The 21,299-nt window shown below is 40.2% G+C and overlaps 1 protein-coding gene across 1 annotated transcript in view; it reads left to right on the top strand.

Moving 5' to 3' along the window:
• MAMDC2 (MAM domain containing 2) overlaps positions 1 to 21,299 on the top strand; it is a 163,463-nt gene that overhangs the window by 100,081 nt on the left and 42,083 nt on the right. Inside the window, exons 8-9 of the mRNA XM_058565691.1 lie at positions 4,244 to 4,387; positions 7,142 to 7,407. Coding sequence (XP_058421674.1) covers positions 4,244 to 4,387; positions 7,142 to 7,407 — 410 coding nt within the window. The remainder of the gene's footprint in view (positions 1 to 4,243; positions 4,388 to 7,141; positions 7,408 to 21,299) is intronic.

Below are 21,299 nucleotides of genomic sequence, written 5' to 3'. Positions count from 1 at the left end.
GAGATTCACATTTCTATATAGTTAGGTTAACCAAGGCTCCATATTGGTCTTCACAACTTCCCAACATATCAACTCTGCCTTAAAATGGTTTAATTGTGTGCTCCATAGTGTTATGCTCGAGAGCCAGGACTTTGGATTCACATCTCTACTCTGCTACTTACAAGCTGTGTGACCTTGGTCATGTTAATTAACCTCTCTGAGACTCTGTTTCCACATTTATTGGACAAGGATGGAAGAATCTGTTCCATAGAGTTGTCAGGAAGATGGATGAGTTAATGTCTGTGAAGGCCTTAGCAGAGTATGGCGCACAGAAAATGCTTGGTCATGAGACTTAATATTATTTACTTAATTTTCAGAAGACTCCCATCCATTCCCTGGAGAACATGGTTCAGACTGAAACTAAAGAAAACCAGCAAAGGGCACTGCCTTGATGGATGTGTAAGCGGGAGCCTGCTTTGTGGCTTTCATTAAGCAGCTGTGGACCAGATTCTGAGTCTTAGAAGCTGAGCCCTCTAGTTTTCATACTTCGTCTTACATTTCACAAATAGTTTATGCCATTTCACAAATAGAAAATGCCCTTAAGCATTTTCTACTCCAAAACTCCCCCTCCACCACCTGTTTCATAACAGGTGCCAACAATTTTTTCTTTATCTTGGTTAGCTCCAGACTTCTTGTCTCTGCTTTTCCCAGCTGGATCTAGCGTTTTGTTCTCTCATCTTTCTAGTAGGTTGAGACGGAAATTCTTTCAACATGTGAAGCGTCTCGTTCTCACCCTCTGGTTGGGTAGAGTTAATCCAGTCTCCCAGACCTGACACCCATCGCGTAGTCACAGGTGTTAAACGCCAGTGTCATGTTGCTTCCCAAATATTCCCGAGGATGCTTCCAGAGGACAGTGAGACCTCCCCGCTCCCTTGGCGTTGAGTTACAGCGCTTCCCTTTCTGAGCATTTTCTACTCCAAAACTCCCCCTCCACCACTACATTTGGCCTCGAGTCTAGATCATAGGAATAAGCTCCTCTTTTGGTTTGTAAGTCCTTGAGTGCCTAACAGGTGATTCCATCCACTTCTAGGAATCCTGCCTTCATGCCCAACTCAAACTGAGAGCTCCACTGCTCTGGTACGTGGGGCCCAACCTCCTGCCTGGGCTTGGATCCACCACATACCCAGGCCAGGGGCTGGGAGGATCCCGACACTCATAGATACAGCTCTCAAAGGATGCCTACCTGGGCCTAATTCCCAATATTGACCAATAACACACAGCCCAGACCTCTTGTCTAATTGGAAACCTGGTTCCAATCGTTGCCTAGGTTACAGCTGAAGTTGCCACAGCTTTCCTTGGCTCAGATGCCCTCAAGGGTCTCCACAGCCTGGTCAGTGGCCCAGCTCCTGCTCCATCACGATTCCTGTCTGGGGCCAGGTCTCACTCACTCTCTTCCCCAAGCCAGCTTTGAGCTGTCTCAGCCTGCTTTTGGGCCGGCTCATGCTAAAATAAAGCTACTGTGCACATTTAGCAGCCTCAAGAGCATACTGCACCCAAATCTCTCTCGCACTACAGGAGCTGATAAGCCTTTTAGATTTTGAGGACTGATACTGAGTTCATCTCCATGAGCAGAGGAAAAGATGAGAAATGTTCCCAACGATTCTTCTCAAACTGCAACACCCTGCACCTGATTAGATTATCTTCAAAGCCTCTCATTTCTAAAAAGTTCAAATGTCAGAAAGCAAGTAATTAACTAAATCTTACATTATGATGCTTTTAGGTTCCTTGCTCAAAGGGACTTTTTTTTTCATCAGCTGGTGCTCAGGGGCTTCCAATTGCCTCTGATTCCTCCCTATGCTTCAAATATGTCATTAACACTCAATTGTGATTGCCCCTTGACCCAAACTTCTGAAACAAGCCTGAAGCAAAGGCTTTCCATCCACCCCAGATCTCCAGGAGCTCACTTTGGGCCACAAACAGGCTCTCTGGGCCCCATCTTTAGGAATTAGATATTGTCTCATGGTAGAAGAAGCATTCTGGTGAAAAAGATCTAGGTTTTGGATTATGCTTTTGATATTTTCTTTTTATCAGACCTTCTCAGGACCCCAGACAAATCCATTTCTAAGACTTGATATTTAGCAAAAGAATATAATCACATCCTCAGAAAAATCTTTTCTGTGTGACTCAGTTTGTCACTATGGAGAGAACTGATCCTTGCTTACTTTCAAATTTTAATACCACCTCCCACCCTCTCCTACACACCTCATGAATTGGTTGTGGTTCTCCTGTGGTCACCCAGGGGTATATTTCTTGGGGTATATTCCTGATAAGTAATTTCACTGACCTGCTCTTCTCTTTGTGCATGGCTTTTGGGAGTGCCACACCATTTTCTGAACTAGACAGCCATCTCTAGGTTTTGACTTTTCATCTGCCTTTTCATTACCAGGTGGCAGAGGGGTGACTAGGACTGGAGACCATCATGGGGTTTCCCATGGTCTTAAATCTGCATGGGAGGATATCATAGGATCCTTGTTTGTATGACATCACATTCATTTTTCAAAGACTTTATCTTCATGGCTTAAAGATACTCCCTGATGCTGACAGTCAGGCAGAGCAACGTGTGGGCTAATCCACTGGTCTCAGAGCATCGAGAATTCTCTTCATGTCCGTTTCTCCTATCTGGCTCATCAGGGTGCTCTCCTTGTACACTTGCCAGGGCGTATCCTCTGAGATACAAGCAGGTCCCATCTACGTAGGAACATTTTCTTTCTATTCTTTTTTTGTAATGTGGTGTCAATCACTTTTTTTAGCTTAGTGTTTTTAAAACTCCTTGTTTTGTATCATTTTAAACTCAGACAAAATTTGCAAGAATACTGTAAAGAACTCCTGGGTACTCTTCACCCAGATCTACAAATTGTTAACATTTTGCCACATTTGCTTTATCAAGCATTTAAGAGTAGGTTGCAGACATTATGCCCCGGTACCCCTAAATACTTCAGCGTGTATTTTCTAAAACCGCCCACATTCTCCAACATACTATAGAATAATTATAAAGTTCAGGAACCCTGACACTGATACAATATTATCAACTACCCTATGGTCCATATACCAATTTCACCAGTTGCCTCAATAATGTCTTTTATAGCTGTTTGTTTTCCTGGACCAAGACTGAATCTTGGATCCCTTGTAGCATTTGGTTGTCATGCTTCTCTCATCCCCTTTAATCTGGGCCAGCTCCTCAGCCCACTTGAATGTTTTCTTGCTTTGAAAATTGACAAATTGAGAGGATAGTGAGTGTTTGCCTTTAAACAGCTCCCTGTTTCATCAGATCACTGCTCTCAGAACTCATGTTTCTCTAGAGATGATTTCCCAGCTATTCAAAACAGTGCCCTCTCTCTCTGGCCCTACATGCTAGACCAGTGTATGTCAGCATGCAGGACAGGCTCACACTTTGTTACATGGACTGCGTCAGTCACATCCCCTCTGGACTCGGAGGGCAGTCTAACAGTGAAGTTTACAATCACTTGTTGCTGGGACCAAGTTATTCTCAAAAGAGCAGAAATCTTTTAAGTTCCATTCCCTCCAGGCAATCTGGAATGAGGTGATATTTATAGACCAGAGTAAATGATACCAGAACTCAGCAAAAGCCAAAATAAAAGGAGTACGGGTGATGAAATTGGTGTGACTTTTCCAATAGCGTGATTTATACTGAGTAATAATTTTCTTCAAGCAGATCAGCTCCTACTACTAATGTCAATTATAAATAGACAGCGGCTGTGCTTCTGACACAGAGATTGAGCAACAAAGGAAAATTATTTCTGGAAAATATTATTTCTAAAATATCTGACTTAGAAATTAAGAATTTCTTAAAATACTTACCTTTTTCTGTCTTTTAAATTTTGTCTGAATGATTTCTGAGTTGTGAAGAAGTATGTGAATAAATGCTCCCAGTCTGTGCATCATGAAAGGAGATTTCTTTTGAAGTCTGGTACTTCTTTATTTTCATAGAGAATGTGAACAGAACTCCTTCCTTCCAGCCCTTTAGGGAGGAAAAGAACAATTTTCCTGTCATGCTGAAACACTGGTTTGACGCTAACCTGTCAGCATGCCATTAGGGTAAAAATATTGTGTCGTGTTTTACTTCTTCTGTCTCCCCTCTTCTGTCTCCCCTGGCACAAATGTGTACATATTTGTCACCCAGCTGATGTAGTCCTTTGAGATCCTGGGGTCTGGCTCTTTTTAACTTTGGTTCTCCTTTACTCAGAGCGTCCTTTCAGTGCCATAGAAGCAAGCTGCAATTTTGAGGAAGATCTCTGCAACTTTTACCAAGATAAAGAAGGTCTGGGCTGGACCCGAGTGAAAGTAAAACCAAATATGTATCGAACTGGAGACCATACTTCAGGCGTAGGTAAACCAGGAGTCTGTCTGGGTGGGAATGTCGGGGAGGGGCGGGTGTGTGTGTGTGTTGTATTCATGCTTTATTCGCCATTCTTACCCCACCAGGACGCTGACTTAAAAAAAAAAAGGCAGCTGTAAAGAAGCAAAAAGACAATCAGTAATCTTGTGTATGACCTTTTACTAAAATTAGAATTCAAGTTGCAAAAGTATTTGCCAGTTAATTAAAAAGCCAAGCCTTTGGAAATTATCTTGCTCTTCACTTTAGATGGAGAAATACCTTTAAAAAGCTATTATATTCCAATTATATGAAACATCCAGAATAGGCAAATCCATAGAGACAGGAAGCAGATTAGTGGATACCAGGGGCTGGGGATGAGGGAATGGGGAGTGACTGTTTACTGGGTACAGAGTTTCCTTTTGGGGTGACGAAAATGTTCTGGAACTGGATAGCGAAGGTGGTCGCACAGCATTGTGAATGTACTAAATGGCACTGAATTATATACTTTAAAATGGTTAAAATGGTGAATCTTATGTTATGTGTATTTTATTGCAATAAAAAATACATTCTTGGGCAATAAGAGCTATTGGAAAATGGGTGGGCACTTGATGGATATATCTACAGGGAACTCTTAGAAACCAGTTTGAGCTCCCCTTTTATAAGGATCACCTAATCTCTTTAATGGACCCCTGGGAAGCCCACTCCAGCAGACACTGGTGGAAAGAGACTGTTCTCAAGGGGTTAGTGTCTAATTCATTTATTCGACTATTATTTATATACTGGGCACCAGGGTGAGTTTACCACAAAGCTCATGAAACTTAAGCTGCAGGGCCCCTTACTCGCACAGGCCCTGGGAAAGGCCTTGCAGGGGGCCCTCACAATTTTATATCTGTAATTTTGTATACTTTTCTTAGAGGTGGCCTAACTTGCAGAAATACAGGCCCTACAAAAACCTTTTCTAACCTTGGCCAGACTAACTCCTGGGGGATATAATAGTGAACAAATCAGATATGAATCCCACCCTCACTGGTTGACAATCATTTTAATGGGCAAGAGAAACATTAGACAAATATGAATACAATAAATTTATATTTACAAGTTGTGATAAGTGCTATGAAAGAAATGAAGAGTGAGCTCTGAGAGAGAATAGAGGAAAGAACCTAATTTTGGCTGGGGATTCAGGGAAGGTTTTTCTGAGGGAAGTGGGTGTTAGCTGGGAGAGTGGGAGCAATCCAGCATTGGGAACAGGGCTTGAGTTTGGAGAGAGCTGGACATTCGAAGGAATTGGAGGGTTAGTGTGGCTGCACTGTGTAGAGGAGAGTGGAGGAAAATGAAGTCAGAGAGTGAGATAGATTATGGGTGTGGCGGACCAGAGTAAGTGTTTGGGATTTTATTACAAAGGAAATGAGAGCCATTGAAAGGTTTTAAGAAGAGAAGAGAGGGATTAAATTTAGGTTTAAAAAGGTTGTTCTGTCTGTTGTATGGCCACCTTATTAGTCTACTAGGGCTGCCATAACAAAATACCACAGACTGGATAGCTTAAACAACAGAATTTCATTTTCTCACAGTTCTGGAGGCTAGAAGTCCAAGATCAAAATGCCAGCAGGGTTGTTTTCTGGTGAGACTTCTCTTCCTGGCTTGTAGATGGCACCTTCTCATTGTCCTCATATGGTCTTTCCTCTTGTGTACACGTGGAGCGAGAGAGAGATCTCTGGTGTCTCTTCCTCATCTTACAATGACACCAGTCCTATAGGATTAAGCCCCCACCCTTATAACCTCATTTAACTTAAAGACCCAATCTCCAAATAGAGTCACATTGGGAGTTAGGACCTCAACCTATGAATTCTGGGGGGTGGGGGATACAATTTACACCATAACACCACTCATGTGAAATAACCAAAGAACCTTTTGCCAGATGAATTAAATAATTGGGTAAAACTAAACTATTTTAGCAAATACTGAGGCAATGAAAAGAAAATTGATGGGGGAGGAACAGAAAAAGGAAAAAAAAAAATAGGGTATTATTTTTCTCTTTTCTGCCGAGGCTTTTTAGGATACATGGACTTGTTTTAAGTTTACCACGGGGCTGGGGGAGCGGGTGAGAGGGGTAGTTCTTGATCTTACTTTTCTTTGTATTATTTAGAAGAAATAATTATCCTTTTCTGGGTCCTTTTCTTGTGCAAAGAAGGTATTTGAGAGATATTTTCTGATCGAATGACAGGCTGAAACAAAACAAATTTTGGGGAGGACACAGTTCAGTCCGTAACACCACTCATGTGAAATAACCAAGGTTGCAAGGACTACCAGGCCAGCCTCATCTCTCCATCTCCACTGGTCACTGCAGAGATAGGAAGGAAAAATCTGCTCTGTGCCTTACATTCACTATGACCCAGTACTAGTCACTCAATCTAAGTCAGCTGGTTGACCCAGGCAGCTGGGAGCCTCACAATGATTTTATCCTTTTTGTTTCATGAAAAACGTAAATCCTAATTGATGACTGGAATCTGAGCATGTGGTTGGAAATCTGTACTGGTTTATGAAGTTGACTTAGAGTTGGAGAAGGTTTATTTGCAATAGAGTCACATAGATATAGTCTATCACTTAAGCCACACATATTAGAAAATGCTTTCTATCATTTAAAGCCTATAGAAATAGCCTCTGTTGGCAAATTCTGCTACTTTAACCAAATTTTCCCACTTGATCATCGGGGCTAGATCATTTAAGTTTTTCGTTGCTGATACACTGAATGCTTTGTCCTGTTTGTAGGGTATTATTTGCTGGCCAACACAAAGTTTACATCTCAGCCTGGCTACATTGGAAGGCTCTACGGTCCCTCCCTGCCGGGAAACTTGCAGTATTGTCTACGTTTTTATTATGCCATCTATGGGTTTTTAAAAATGAGTGACAGCCTGGCAGTGTATATCTTTGAAGAGAACCACGTAGTTCAAGAGAAGGTCTGGTCTGTGCTGGAGTCCCCAAGGGGTGTTTGGATGCAAGCCGAAATCCCCTTTAAGAAGCCCATGCCTACCAAGGTACAGTAGAACCAGCGCAATCCGTTGTTCGTTCAGTTGCTGGACTGGGTTAGTGAATTTCTGTTTAAATATTTTCAACTGGTGATATGTTATTTTTCTTCTGTTCAAGCTGACAGCCCCACCCCCCACACCCTTTCCCAGCCATGCACAAGTTATATCCTTCAGTTCTTTTCAGTTTTCTGCATCTCAGAATCATGGCCACCTAGGGAATTTGCTTGTTGTTTATTTCTTAGATTCCAGCAAAGAAAGGGAATGTGTGAATAGTTCAAGTTCAATGGCTAAACTTTAGTTTGAAGCCACAATCCTCTCCTTCTCTCCCTCTCTCCCTCTCTCCCTCTCTCTCTCTCTCTCTCTCACACACACACACACACACACACACACACACACACGAATGCTACTATTTTTAAAAGGTGAAATCAGTGAACCTGTTTCTCCATTGAGGCTTTAAGGTCAACGGTCTAAGGCTCTAGCTGAACACAGGATGCGGAAGCTCGGTGAAAAATGGGAGGCAACCCAGACAGAGAGCATTTACAGAAGGGAACCATCAGCTGATGATTTTGACAGCAATGAGAAAACAAAGAGATCTTTGTTGCAAGAGAAAAGAAACTGTAAAAGAAACTGTGATCTCCTGAACTTAACAACTCATAAACTTAAGGAAGTTTTACAGATGCAATAAATGCTGTCAACTACCACCCAGATATGAAACTAGTATGGGAAAATCTGTTTTGTTTCAGCCTGTCATTCAGTCAGAAGATATCTGTCAGGTACACTCGCTGTGTGCAAGAAAGGGGCCCAAAGGATTAGAAAGTTCCCTTCCTTCAAAAAGATGACTCACACAATGGGAGCTCAGTGAATATGGTTTAATGAATGGATGAATCAGTTAATCACATTCATTAACCAGGAATTACCCAAAATCCAGACTCCCCAGGGGAAGATACATACCTAGAAGAGCAGTAAAACCTTCTTCACAAGCATTGATGGCCTGAACTTCTCTTAGTTACAACCATCCAGACAGAATCATCCCTTTGTCTATTTATGACTTTCTGCTAAAGAAATTTTGTATACCATTCGCGTCATAATGTTGCTTCGTTACTTTTAGTCCATTGGAGTACCCACCAGGGCATGATTAAATCTTTACAATGATTAATCAAAGATCTTGGAATATCTTTACAAAGTTCTTTTCCATTGCTAGGCAAAAAGAAATTGTGATTGTAATGACATGGCAGCCTCCTTGACTTACTGATTTCTAAAAGGGTTGAACCAATTTCTGATACCTCTAGCAGAATATAAGCATACAGATTTTACCACAATCTCATTGGCACTGTTTGTATTATTTTATGTTAATTAAATCGGTAGTGTTATTGGAGGTATCTCTTCTTAATTCCATCATGCTTTGATGACTTGACTAGTCTGAGATATTTGGCTTGAACCCCTGGGCAATAGAGAAAGCAAATTGGTGTTTCTGGTGTCAAGTTCCTACTCCTAGCCTAGGATCATGCTCTTTAAGCTTATTACTGACCCATTCCAAACATTTTCTGAATGAGCCCATCTTTCCATAAGTGTCCTCTGACGTTTACAGCATTATTGCGTATCCTCTTGGATCTATTAGTCCTGGAGATGTCCAAGCCTCTCTGCACCTCTTAGTGATCCCAAAGACTTAAATTGTTTTCCCGTTACCAATTATTTAACTATTGTAAATAGTTAGGTAATACACACGCACATACACACGCACACCACATACATATGCACACATGCCGACATGCACCAGGTTCACACAATCAGGGACGCACCAAAAAGTAATGGAACTTTTGTTATATTCCATACCGTGTTTGCTAATGTTTATATAAAAGGGGGGGTATGATAAGCATTTCATTCATTCATTTGGCTTTCAATTATTTATTCATTCATCCATTCCTTTATTTATTCCTTTATTCCACCAGCACTTTATTAGGTATATGCTCAGCGCAGGGGCTGTAAAGATGAATGAAACTCAGATCCTACCCTTGAGGAGGAGATCACAAATGATAGAAGATTAAGATAACCATGCGACTAAGGACAGTACAATCTCACTGCCTCACAGAAGGCCATATAGAGTAATAGAGAGTAGTTCTACCAATTGGACATATGAAAAATAATGACAGATAGAAGCTCAGCTGAGCCCTGCTGGATTCCAACTCCTGCTCATGCCCCTACCCGTTCCACTCCACCCTCTTCCTGTATCTTCTATTCACAGTCATGGGTTGTTTAGGAAGCTGCCCATTCCTTTATAGTGAGTTCCTGCTCTTACATAACTCCCATGGGATGGGAGCAAGCCCATTTGCTGCAAGCCCAGCAAATAAGGGTGTCCCAGAGAATTTGCCCTTTTCTTCTTCAGCTGACTTCCAACCCTCCTAACAACTGCACAGTTCCTCCCCAACCACTTAAGGAAAAATGGATCTAGACCCAGTGGGGGCAGGAAGCTCTTACAGCCCTCGGAAGGAACTAATCATAGGTTGGGCCCCAGTGCAGAAGAGGAGATGGTACAATTCAACACTAGAAAAATCTGGACACATGTCTGAAGGTGACTAGTAGTTTTTGGGAGGTCTCTGCTAAACAGAACCGGCTCCTCAGAGAGTGAGAGAACCATTTGACGTCCATAAAGGCATGCGTTAAGCCAGGCAGGAAGGTAAAGTTCACTTACTTATGTAACATACACAAGACAGAAATAAACAAACAGTATTTCAGAGAAGGAAGAAAATGAAAAGTCAGATTTTCCCTTACCACTCCCTACACCTAAACTCAAACTCCAATTCTACTTCTTTTTCTGAAGGCTTTTTTTCTGATTTTCTGTTTTCCTTTATAGTTCTAAATATTGTATTTCCACCTCCATTTCTTAATTCATTAATCTTAACAGTATTTGCTGACTCCTTGCTATGAAGGGTAAGGAATTTAGCTTGTTTATACTATTTCTTTTTCTTTTCTCCCTCCTTCTCACAATTTTTAGTTATATTTTTATTTTCAACTTTTCTCTTGCTTCCATTATAACTTTAATACACTTAACCATTTGTTTTTGGACCTGTAAACTTTAGATAGTGTCTCTTGATACCCCACTATGTAAGATGAACAAATTTTCACCCCTGTGTTTCCCTTCACCTCTCTTGTCTCCTTCACTCCCCAGAGTTTCTCAGCTATACAATTGCTTTTACATGGTCATGGCTTTAACATTCATATTTCTACAGTGAAGCCTTCTGACTCTGCCAATGGCTGGATTTCCAGTGTGGGCCCCCTTGGCATTGGGAAGAGGACAGTTCTGTCTTTGTAAGGGGGCATCCTTCACGTTACTGGGTTTTTAGCATCTGCAATTACTGCAACAGCCCAAATTATTTCCACACATTTTCCAAATGGCCCCAGAAGTGCCATACCATCCTTGGATGAGAACCATTGGTTGATAAGTTGATTTCTGAAAATTGAAATTAAAAATAAACCCTACCTGCAATCCACTCTTGCCCCCTCCGATATGTGCTCTGCTGGCAGCAGAATTGTCATGAGGAAGCCCTCCCCCCCAGTGACCCTTTGGCTTCCTATTGCTCTTAGGAAAAAGGCTCTGCGGGGCCTGACATCAGCCCCCTCCCCAGCTTCACCTCTTGCTTTCTCCACTCTAATCATGCTGCACAATTAGTTCCTGGAACACATTCTGCTCTCTCCTACCTTGCGTTATTACGCTCTCTATTTCTGCTGCCTAGCCTCATCTTAATTTAATCACAGTTAAACCTCGCTTCGGCCGAGAATCCTTCTCTGGCCCCACTCCCCAGAGTAGGTTAGAGTTCTCGGCATGCTAGGCCTCTCCTTCATCATCTTGGAGACAGTATAACACAGGGATTAGGCACATAGATACAGGAGTCTCTCTGGTTTCAAATCCTAATTCTATCATTTACTGGCTTTGCAATCTTAGTGTTTTTTTTAATTGAAGTGTAATTGACATACTATAACATTATATTAGTTTCAGGTGTACAACAGTGATTCAATATTTGTATATGTTGCAAAATGATCACCACAATAAGTCTAGTTAAGATCCATCATCGTACATAGTAACAAAAGTTTTTTTTCTTGTGATGAGAAGTTCTAAGATCTACTCTCTTAGCAACTTGCAAATGTGCAATACAGTATTATTAACTATAGTACTATGCTGTACCTTATGTCCCATGACTTATTTATTTTGTTACTGCAAGTTTGTAACTTTTAACCCTTTTCACATATTTCACCCACCCCCATGTCCCCTGCCTCTGGCAACTACCAATCTGTTCTCTGTACCTGTGAGATACCAATCTGTTCTCCGTATCTATATCAATGTTTTTTTTCAGATTCCACATGTGAAATCATATGGTATTTGTCTTTCCCTACCTGGCTTATTTCACTTAGCATAATGTAGGTCCATCCATGTTGTTACAAATGGCAAGATTTCATCCTTTTTTAATGGCTGAATGATATTCTTTTTGTCAGTATTTTTAATCTCTTTCTTCCTTACTTTTCTCATCTGGAACCCAAAACCTAGCAGATACTTGACTCACAGTTTTGATGCTCAATAATTGTCTGTGGGATGACTGTCAGATTCTGACTTGTAAGCAGTGGTTGACCCTCATTAAAATTGCCTGGGAAGCTTTTAAAATACTAATACCCAAGATATTCATTGTCCGTTTCTCTTCTCTCATAAAAATATAACCTTCATGAGGACAAGGACTTTGTTAGTCTTGTTCATTTCTGCATCTACAGCATCTAGCACTGTGCTTGGTGCACAGTAGATCATCAGTAACGTTTTGTTCAGTAAATTTGGTTTGGTACACATATGTGGTCAATGAATACACAGAAGAATAATGAAAAGAACAATGAAAGATGAATAAATAAAAGAATGAATGAGTGGACTTTCTAAGGCTGGTAAGTGGCAGAGCTAGTATTTGAACCATGGTCTATCCAACCCTGAGGCCTGCCCTTTGGTGCAGTTTCTTTGGATGCTCAAGGTTTCTATCCAGTCTTGGGGAAAGCTTGTTCTTGTGCAGTTGGAGATAGTGAGGCTCCCCAGTGTGTCATGGGGTATAGGCACCTTCTGTTATTTTATTTAATTCTCACAACATTCCTGTAAAGGAAGTAAACTATGTCCTTTTAGTGCCCTTGGCATCCTAGAATGCAGAGTTAGACTGACCCAAGCTCATGTTCTACTAGAAATGAATGCCTGAGCTTAGAGCTTAGTGCACTGTAGTGGGGAGGAACCCTCGCTGCTCTTGTTCTCAGGACCTCGTTCCTAAAGCCAGTCAAGTGCGATTAGTCTCAAAGATAGCGAATGGCTGCATTTTCACACCTACCCCCTGGCTCAAGGGCCATGTATTTGAATTTCGACTACGCCTGGCCTAATCCTGGTGCTAATTTTCACTGGTGGAAATGTCTGGGAGATATGTTTGAGTATCTATGCTGCATATTCAAAATAATCACAAAAATAATCCCTTATATTTGCATTACTTGTTAACATAACCTGCTGTCATGAACATTATTGTCACCTCTCAGTGAGCTGTCACATGAAACCAGAGCTGAGCTGAGTGAGGAGCAGCCTGGACAGAACTGTAACGAACAAAACTTGGAGCTCTCTTTCCTTGTTTCTCCTCCCTCACTCCCAATACCTACACATTACCTCAGCTGTGCCTTCCCAGATGCCTTCACTCTGGACGTTTCTTTACTTTTCTCCCCCCTGTTAGTTCTTACCCAGCCTGTTTTAAAGACAGTGAGCTGATTTGATTAATAACTCCCTGTTATCTCCCCTAGATAGTCTAATATTTGACAGAAACTGTAATGTATAACTCTGTTTAAGGACGGATAGCAATGGTAAGAATTTCCTTGACCGTTCTAGCCAAGTAACTGTATGGATGGGTTCTTGTAATGTTGTGACGGCTGCTGAAACAACAGGAACTTCTGTCGAACACTTTCCATGTGCCAGGTACCATGCTAGGCACTCAACGTTTCGTTTGATGCCACAGCACCCTGGGGAGGGAAGCCCCATTTAACAGATGAGGAAAGCTCAGCCAGAAACTGAAGGACGTTGTTCAGCAGCACACAGCAATTAAACAGCAGAGCTGAGAAGTAAATCTAGAGAGTTCTTTTTGAATCCAGAATCCATGTTTTTTACACTATTCCTTTATGCCTCCCAGCCCTCTCCTGCCTGATATCGAAAGTGTAGGACCAGATAAGAAGGGGAGCCCAGCCCTAACTCAAGTTTTCTAAAAATTTCTAGGGCTTTATTATTAATGCATAGTTGTTCTATTTTAGAAATAACTTTGGCTCCTAGGAGGGGTCAAAATTCAAGGTGGTTCCATACAGACAAATACAGCATAATGCTTAAGAGACTTGGCTATGGGTTCTCTGAACTTACACCTTGTAATTTGGGTAGTGTGTGACCTTGCTGAGTCTCACTTTTCTTCATATGTAAAATGGGTATGTTAGTATTACCTACCTTGCAGGCTTACGGTGAAGATCAAATGAGATGCATCAGTTAAAGCTCTTAGCGTGGTATCTGGCACATGGTTAGCGTGTATTAAATTTAGCTGAACAGAGAGAGAGGGAATGACAGAGAGACTTGAAGACTGTTTTTTCTAGGTCCTGATCCTCATAAGGTTTCATAGACAACATCTCTTTAGTCCATGGATAATTCTGCACCTTGATTTTTGCTGTGAAGTATTCTTTAAACTAAAAATCAGGTCAGAATTAAATCTTTATTTTAATAATACTAGACTTTCTTAATGAAATGGCTGCTTTTACAAAATCATGAACAGCCTACAATAATTTTTTTTTTCCTCCCCATGCCCCAGTGCATGGTTGTATATCCTAGTTGTAAGTCCTTATAGTTCTTCTATGTGGGTCGCCACCTCAGCATGGCAACTGACAGATGGGTGGTGTGGTTCTGCACCCGGGAAACAAACCTGGGCTGCCACAGTGGTGAGAACTCTGAACTTTAACCACTAGGCCATCAAGGCTGGCTCTACAATAGATTGTTTAGTTTTAGAAATATTTTGAAAGGGCACAAATCATGAAGTGTTTTTCTTGACCTGTTTTTTCCCAGCAAGTTACTAAATAGAGAGCAGGTAATCAAGAGTTACCTTGAGACTTGCAAACACTAGAGAGGATAACAAGGAGAGGGAACACTTCACTCCAAAATGCTTTCCTTAAAAGCCAAATGTAAGAGAGACCCTAGAGAGTCATTGTCAGAAATTCCGTAACAATGGAGCACAAACATTAGCCATTATATGTTCAAATCCTTAGTTTAAAATTATGCTTGGTCACCATAGTGCGTATATTAGGTCCTGCAATATCTTCTGGCCTGAAGCTAGTTTTCCTTTTAGCAAAGATCTTTAAGTAGTCTGTTAATTAGAAGCACTGGGAGGAACTCAATATTGTGCTCATTAAATATTTCTTTTGGAAAAAAATGTTAAATGGCCCATAAATGAGAGAATGACCAGGCATTCTGTTTCATCCATGTCTGGCTTAATGATCAGCTCTGCAGTCACTAAAATCTTCATGGTAAACCCTTCTAAGTCTATCTTTACTCTATTATAGGATCAAAAAACAAATAGGCTTCAAAAGTCATGTATAGATTTGGAGAAAACCCTTATCTGGCCAATCTGAAAAAATATAAATACATTTTTTTTCACTAGACGAGAACTTTATGTCAGCACTTCTCAGGGTGTGTCCCATGGGGTACAAATCCCTTGAGTTGTTTCATTGAAAAGAAGTTCTGTGATCAAATGAGTTGGGGAAATTTTGCATACTAGATCTCTACACTTCCACATACACACATAAAGATTCACAATGCACAATAACATATTAGAAACTCTGGTAAGTTCTACATTAAAGAGTTCTGTTTAAGCTTGTCTAAGGTGGCAATTCCCTTAAAGTATTTGACACAGAACCTTTGCTTTGTGTTGCTCCTGTTAGCATCATTCTACTGTCATAGCATTTAATGCATTATATTGAAATTGTCTACCTGCCTATCTACATTAATCACATTGTAAGCTTCTGGAGAACAAAGATCCCTGTCTTATTTTTTTTTTTTTTATTTCTAATGCAATCACAATTTCTGGAGCAGAGTGGGTATTCAATAAATAGTTGAGAAAGAGAAGTGAACTGTCAATGAATATGTGTTGATGGCAAGGAAGAACAACATAAGTCCATCAAAGGAAGAAGGAAGATTAAATGTTTCTGCCTTTGGGTCATATAAACCATAATCCTTATAGCCCAGCACCTGAGCAATTTGTTCTGCAAGGAATTTCAGTGTGAACATTTAAAAGCAAGAACATCCTGCTGGAGTGGATATAAGGACATGCATAGACATGTATATGCCAAGTCTGGTTTGGGACTTTTTATGATGATATTTATTAAAACCAAAAATTGTGACTCTTCCCTTTGAAACAACTTCCTGTCCTTACATGGTGCCATTTTCCTATTCCCAAAGATCCATGTGAGGTTTTACCAGCCCTCTTGATTTTCCTGATCCTTTCCCTGTCCCTCAACACAGCTTCTCCAGTCTCCATTCTGTGCTTGTGGTCAATGATGCCCTCACTTCCACATCATACTCCCCACCCCCAGGTCCTTCTGGCTTCTTCCACCTTGGTCCTTTTAATCCCTGGGAACCCTCAGCAGCTGCTTTCATCTTCTTTTCCCCAGGCTTCTCAGCACAGCTGGAGAAAATAAAACTAGTCTCCACTGTCCCCTCCATGCTGCAGAGAAAGCCTTTTATTCATCTCATCTCTTGTTGACTTCCCTTCTTATTCCCCACCCCAGATGTTCAGATCCATTTTCACTCACAAGTTTCCAACTTGATTCTCCCTGCCTCATTCTTAGGATGTGACCTCATGGGTTCATCTCCCAAAAGGATGAAGGCATTCAACACAAGCCCCTTTAATTCTGTTCCTCTCTGAATCCTCACCTGCCTCTCTTTGTCGCCTGATGAATCTGACAAAGGAAGTATTATGCTCGTTCTTAGTCAAAATCAACCCGTCCATCTGTACATTTGGTCTCACCCTCCTGCCTCCTCTGGGACCTTATTTCATAAATTATTCCTCTCTCATAAATCTTCAATTTCCATTAGTCCTTTACACACTGCCAGCATATCTTGGTCACACAAATAGACAACAAACCTTCCTTTCACCCTTTTACCCATTTAATCTGCCACCCTGTCCCATTCCTTTAGTCTGCAAGCTTCTTGAAAAATGCGTCTTCAATCACTCTCTATGCTCCAGTGCAGTTTCTCATTCCTCAAATCCTCACCTTCTGACCTCTGCCTTCCTCCCCAGTGCTCCCTCAAAGGGTTTATCCCATTGATCTTGTTCAGGAATCATCATGCCTGGGAAAATCCTACCCTTCTCTCAAAGTCCATCTCAAGTGTCCCTTCCTCTTTGAATCTTTTATAAGTTGTTAACTTGTGTTTTACTTGTTGGAATGAGATTTGTATAATAAAAGATCCTAGGCCAGGAATAGGAAGACTTGGCTTCAAGTCTTGATTCTTGATTCTGGCAATAACTATGTAAATCAGAATGTCATGTCACCTCTCTATGAAATAAGACATGTTTCAAGATGACCACTAAGTCTCTTCTACCTCCTGTTATATTTTAGACATCTTAATGGCAGGAACTGTGTTTTAATATTGTGCAGCACAGTTCTTGTGGTTGGCTTTCTCTATTTATTTATTTATTCTCAAAATATTCTTTTCCTTTCATTAAAAAAATCAGTGAAATTTAACTCTGTGATTTGGATTTCTGCTTTTAAAATCTTCCGTTTAACTTTGCCTTTTAGTAATGAAAATGCTACTAAATGTAAAATATCTAGGGTTCTAAAATTTTTTAAGGCAATACTTAGAAGTTTTCTCAAATAGAAGATCAAGTCTAGGAAGTTTCTGGAGAGATTTATAAATAGGTGGCTATTTAATAACAAGACACCCTTCTATAAAGGGGTTAAGGAACCAGAAAACCAATGTGTGGACAAGATGCATGAGACAAGATAAATTTCCCATCACATTTCCTTATGTCTGAGAACACTGAGAAATGGCTCCTCCAGGATATTGATGTCCCGGCATAATTAAAGCAGGGCAGCTGAGTGCAAAGCAGAAATAGCAAGGCTATTAATTACTGACAAGATAATCAACACACTATAGGACAGATTAGGGTGGTTCTGTACACAGAGCAAGGAAAATTATACTGTCAAGTGGAATAAGTCTTAACGTGAAATTGAATAGAGAGGCTAAGTATGGAAAAGGCTCCTACTCTTGAGTTTTTCAAGCTGAACTCAGTATCAGTTGTCAGTCCAGGAATTCTGAATTACTATAAATATGAATAAGGCAGGGTTGGGTTACTCTTGTTTTCCTTCTCTTTCATTTCCTTTCAGGTACTTGTTGAAGGCTTCTGCATTTCATGTCAGCTTATGGGGAAATGACTAGAAAGACTGATTTGCACAACTGGTAGTTGCTAACACACGGCTTACACGAGGGTAGTATTTATGTCAGTGCATTCTTTCAAGACTTTCCCGAGGAATTAATTTCATGGAACATTGCTGGATTACCACATTTGTCCTCCCAGCACCATGGAGATATCTGAAAAGACAGAATAGACATTCTTTCCCCATAGTTTTATTAATAAGCTTAAGTAAGCAAACATTTATTTCAAGGATTGTTTATAAACCTGAAAACACTACCTCTCTCCATACTTCCAAATTCCTAATCTTGTATTTCATAGTCTTACAATGGCTGCATTTTTAGGGAATCTTTTCCTGAGTTTTTTGGATGATGCAACATTATATTTTGATACTCGCGTTGAGATTCTCTGGGGATCTTCTGGTTTTCTGAGCTCATAGTTGATATTTGAGGTCCAGGTAATATTTGCTAGACTCTATAGCTATAAGCTTAATACACTTACTTGTAAATTGGCTATTCACACATTAATAAAGACTCTCTACTTTCACTCAGGGAAGAATACTCTATTTCCTTTTGCATAGATATCTCCATCTTTTTCCTCCTTTCTTGTATGAATTTCTCTGGATATTTTCTGCTCTGTCTTTTCAGTGCTCACCTCCAGTAGAAGTCTCTCTCTAGATAGTCCACAAGCCACTTCCCTATGGCATCTTCCATCACACCACTGATGGGCTGTGAGCTTCTGTTTTCTGTTCACTGTCAGGTTGCCTGTGTATCTATACAATGCTCAAGGACTCATCACTACGTGTGGCCTTCTTCTTTCATCTCAGTCTTCAAACCAACACATTTGGTTCTCCCTTAGTTTCATTCTCCAAATGAGGATTGCCTAATAAACATATCTGAAAGGCAAATGCCAAGCCAGAAAAACAGTTTGCAAAATATGTGACAAACTCTTAATACATTTAATATATAAATTTACCCTAATAAATCAATAATCAAAAGGTGAACTAAGGAATAGGAAAATGGGCAATGGATATATACAGGCAAGTCAAAAAAAAAGAAATACTATTGGAAAATAATGCACAAATATATCCAACCTTATTTGTAATCAAAGAAATTTTGAAAATAAAATAGCACATTTGTCTCTCAAATGGATAAAAATATTTTAAAAATATAATACTGTGGAGTGTGATGTTTGTATTAGTAGCTGTAGTCATACTATATACTGTTTGTATTGTTCAGTTTATCAATTAAAAAATCTTTCCTTTTAAACCAAAAAATATATAAAACATGTGTGTATATATATGAGTTTTATATATGAATATGTATATAAAACATATATATATTAAACATTACCCCAAAGAGGTGAGGATGCAGGGAAATAAGGATTCCCATCAGCTCTAGTGTGAGGGTAAATTGATATATTTCTAGATGACAATTCAATTGCATGTATCAAAAAAGAAAGCCCCCAAACATGCATACCTTTTAACATAACAATTCTATTTCTAGGGATTTGTCATAAGGAAATAATCATGGTTATGTACAAAGATTTAGCTACCAATATTCATCACAGCACTGTTTGTAATACTGAGAAACTGGAAACTGCCCAATTAGCTATCAGTAGGGATTGGTCAAATAAGTTGTGACATAGCTAAAAAGGGGTTAGCATGTTGTAAGCTTTAAGTCACAGCTCTTCATCAAGTCAAAGATCTACACTTTGCCTTGGGAATCAAAGAAAATAAGGCCATAACTGTCTCTATGTCTCAGACATGAGTATGACAAAGTCCGTTTTCCTGTTTGGGTATTAGCAGGACATTGCTAGAGTGTCTGCTGTCTTCTCCTGACCCAGGAGAAGTTCATCTAGAGCAGGAGTGAGCCCTTGAGGGTCAAGACAAAGACCTAGATTCTTCCTTTTTTTGCTGTTTATTGATTGCATTCTGCATGTCTTATGGTAGGATTGACATTTTTATATCTCCTTCCAAGTGAGCCCCAATAACAGCTCTGTGTTATGATGTCCATCCTTGGACATGACAATTAAATTGATCATTAGGGATCCCCCTATGGGAGGTGGGTCAGAGATAAACCACACTGTATGTCTACTCAGCATTATTTTTTCAGACCACCTGTCCCCTGAGGAGAGTATATAAAAAGCAGGAAGGCATTCATTCCTATTTTCTTTCAGTGATGATGAAAGGTTTATCAGATAACTATATATAATAATGTCTTCATTATTAGGGTGTGGAATTAGAGTCTAAAACACTAGAAATGATACCATCTCACCTTTGTCTAATCTTCGTTTTTTCTGAGGCTTTTCAGGTTTATTTCCCATGTGGATCCTCAATATTAACTGTGCAGGATTAGTCATCTTTGTCCCACAATGAGAAGAGCATGAACTTGGGAGTCAGACAGACCTTGCTCTTAAACAAAGGAAAAGAAATGAAAATGGGTGCAAATGAAGATAAGATTGCAGGTGTTGGATGTGGGGAGTTGAAGGGATTCTTTGCAATGGGCCTACATTTTCTGTGTGGAGCAGGATATAAGGTCATCAGCTAAGGAGGAGAGGGACACAATGGGGTGAGGGGACACACACAGGAGAGATTTCAGCATTTGCCAGTCCTGAAATTCAGCCATGATCTATGTAAGATTCAGGTTCTGGTGCCAGGTGACCGAAAACTCTATAAACAGACATAAGGCAAAAATGACAGGAAGCTGGTTGTAAACATGGGTCAAGCATATTTGGTCCACTGCTATTAATTGGGGAGTTTCAAGATCACGCCTCTCAGAATCATATTTTTAAATACCTAAAGCAAAAAGGAGAAAATGAGCAGGTTGATAAAATGTAATATGCTCTATCAGAGATTCAGAGTATGTTTCATGTCTGGGTCTACAGCTATCGTGCGACCTTGAACTTATATCACAGGGTCTCTGGGCGTTTTCCTCAAAAATTACTGATTCTGAGGTCTCTTCTGGACTCTCCCCTCCCTTTACAGTGACCAAAAGATCTGAAAATAATGCAGATTTCTGAAATCAGTGAGCTGAGAGATCTGGATATTTACCACAAAAATAGCAATGAAAAAATTTGGCCATAGATCTGCAAGTCTACCACAGTGTGCCCTCTATCCCAGAACAGAAGGCTTCTACGAGCAGAAAGACTCATACTGGGAAAAGCTGGAAGCTGCTCAATCTTTGTTGCTTGTCAAAGCCAAAAGTTGAATTAAATCAGATAAATCTTTAAAGAAAGAAAAAACAAAACAGATGGGTCTTTTAAGAAGAGAAAGTGTTGGTCAGCTAAAGACTTATTTAAAAACATATGGTCATTCTGCCATTTGTGGGATCTGAAGACCAAATATAGTTTCTGTAGGAGGCATGCTGTTACAACTTAGCAACTATTTCTCAAAACATGGCTGGGATTCTAAAAATGCTCAAGTCTCATACTCATTTTTCTAGATAAAGCTTCACTCAGCCTGTCGTT

This window comes from Diceros bicornis, chromosome 22, assembly GCF_020826845.1.
Source record: "Diceros bicornis minor isolate mBicDic1 chromosome 22, mDicBic1.mat.cur, whole genome shotgun sequence".
NCBI lineage: Eukaryota > Metazoa > Chordata > Mammalia > Perissodactyla > Rhinocerotidae > Diceros > Diceros bicornis.
The sequence above is the reverse complement of the archived record's forward strand: the minus strand, read 5'-3'. Positions and strand labels throughout refer to the sequence as shown.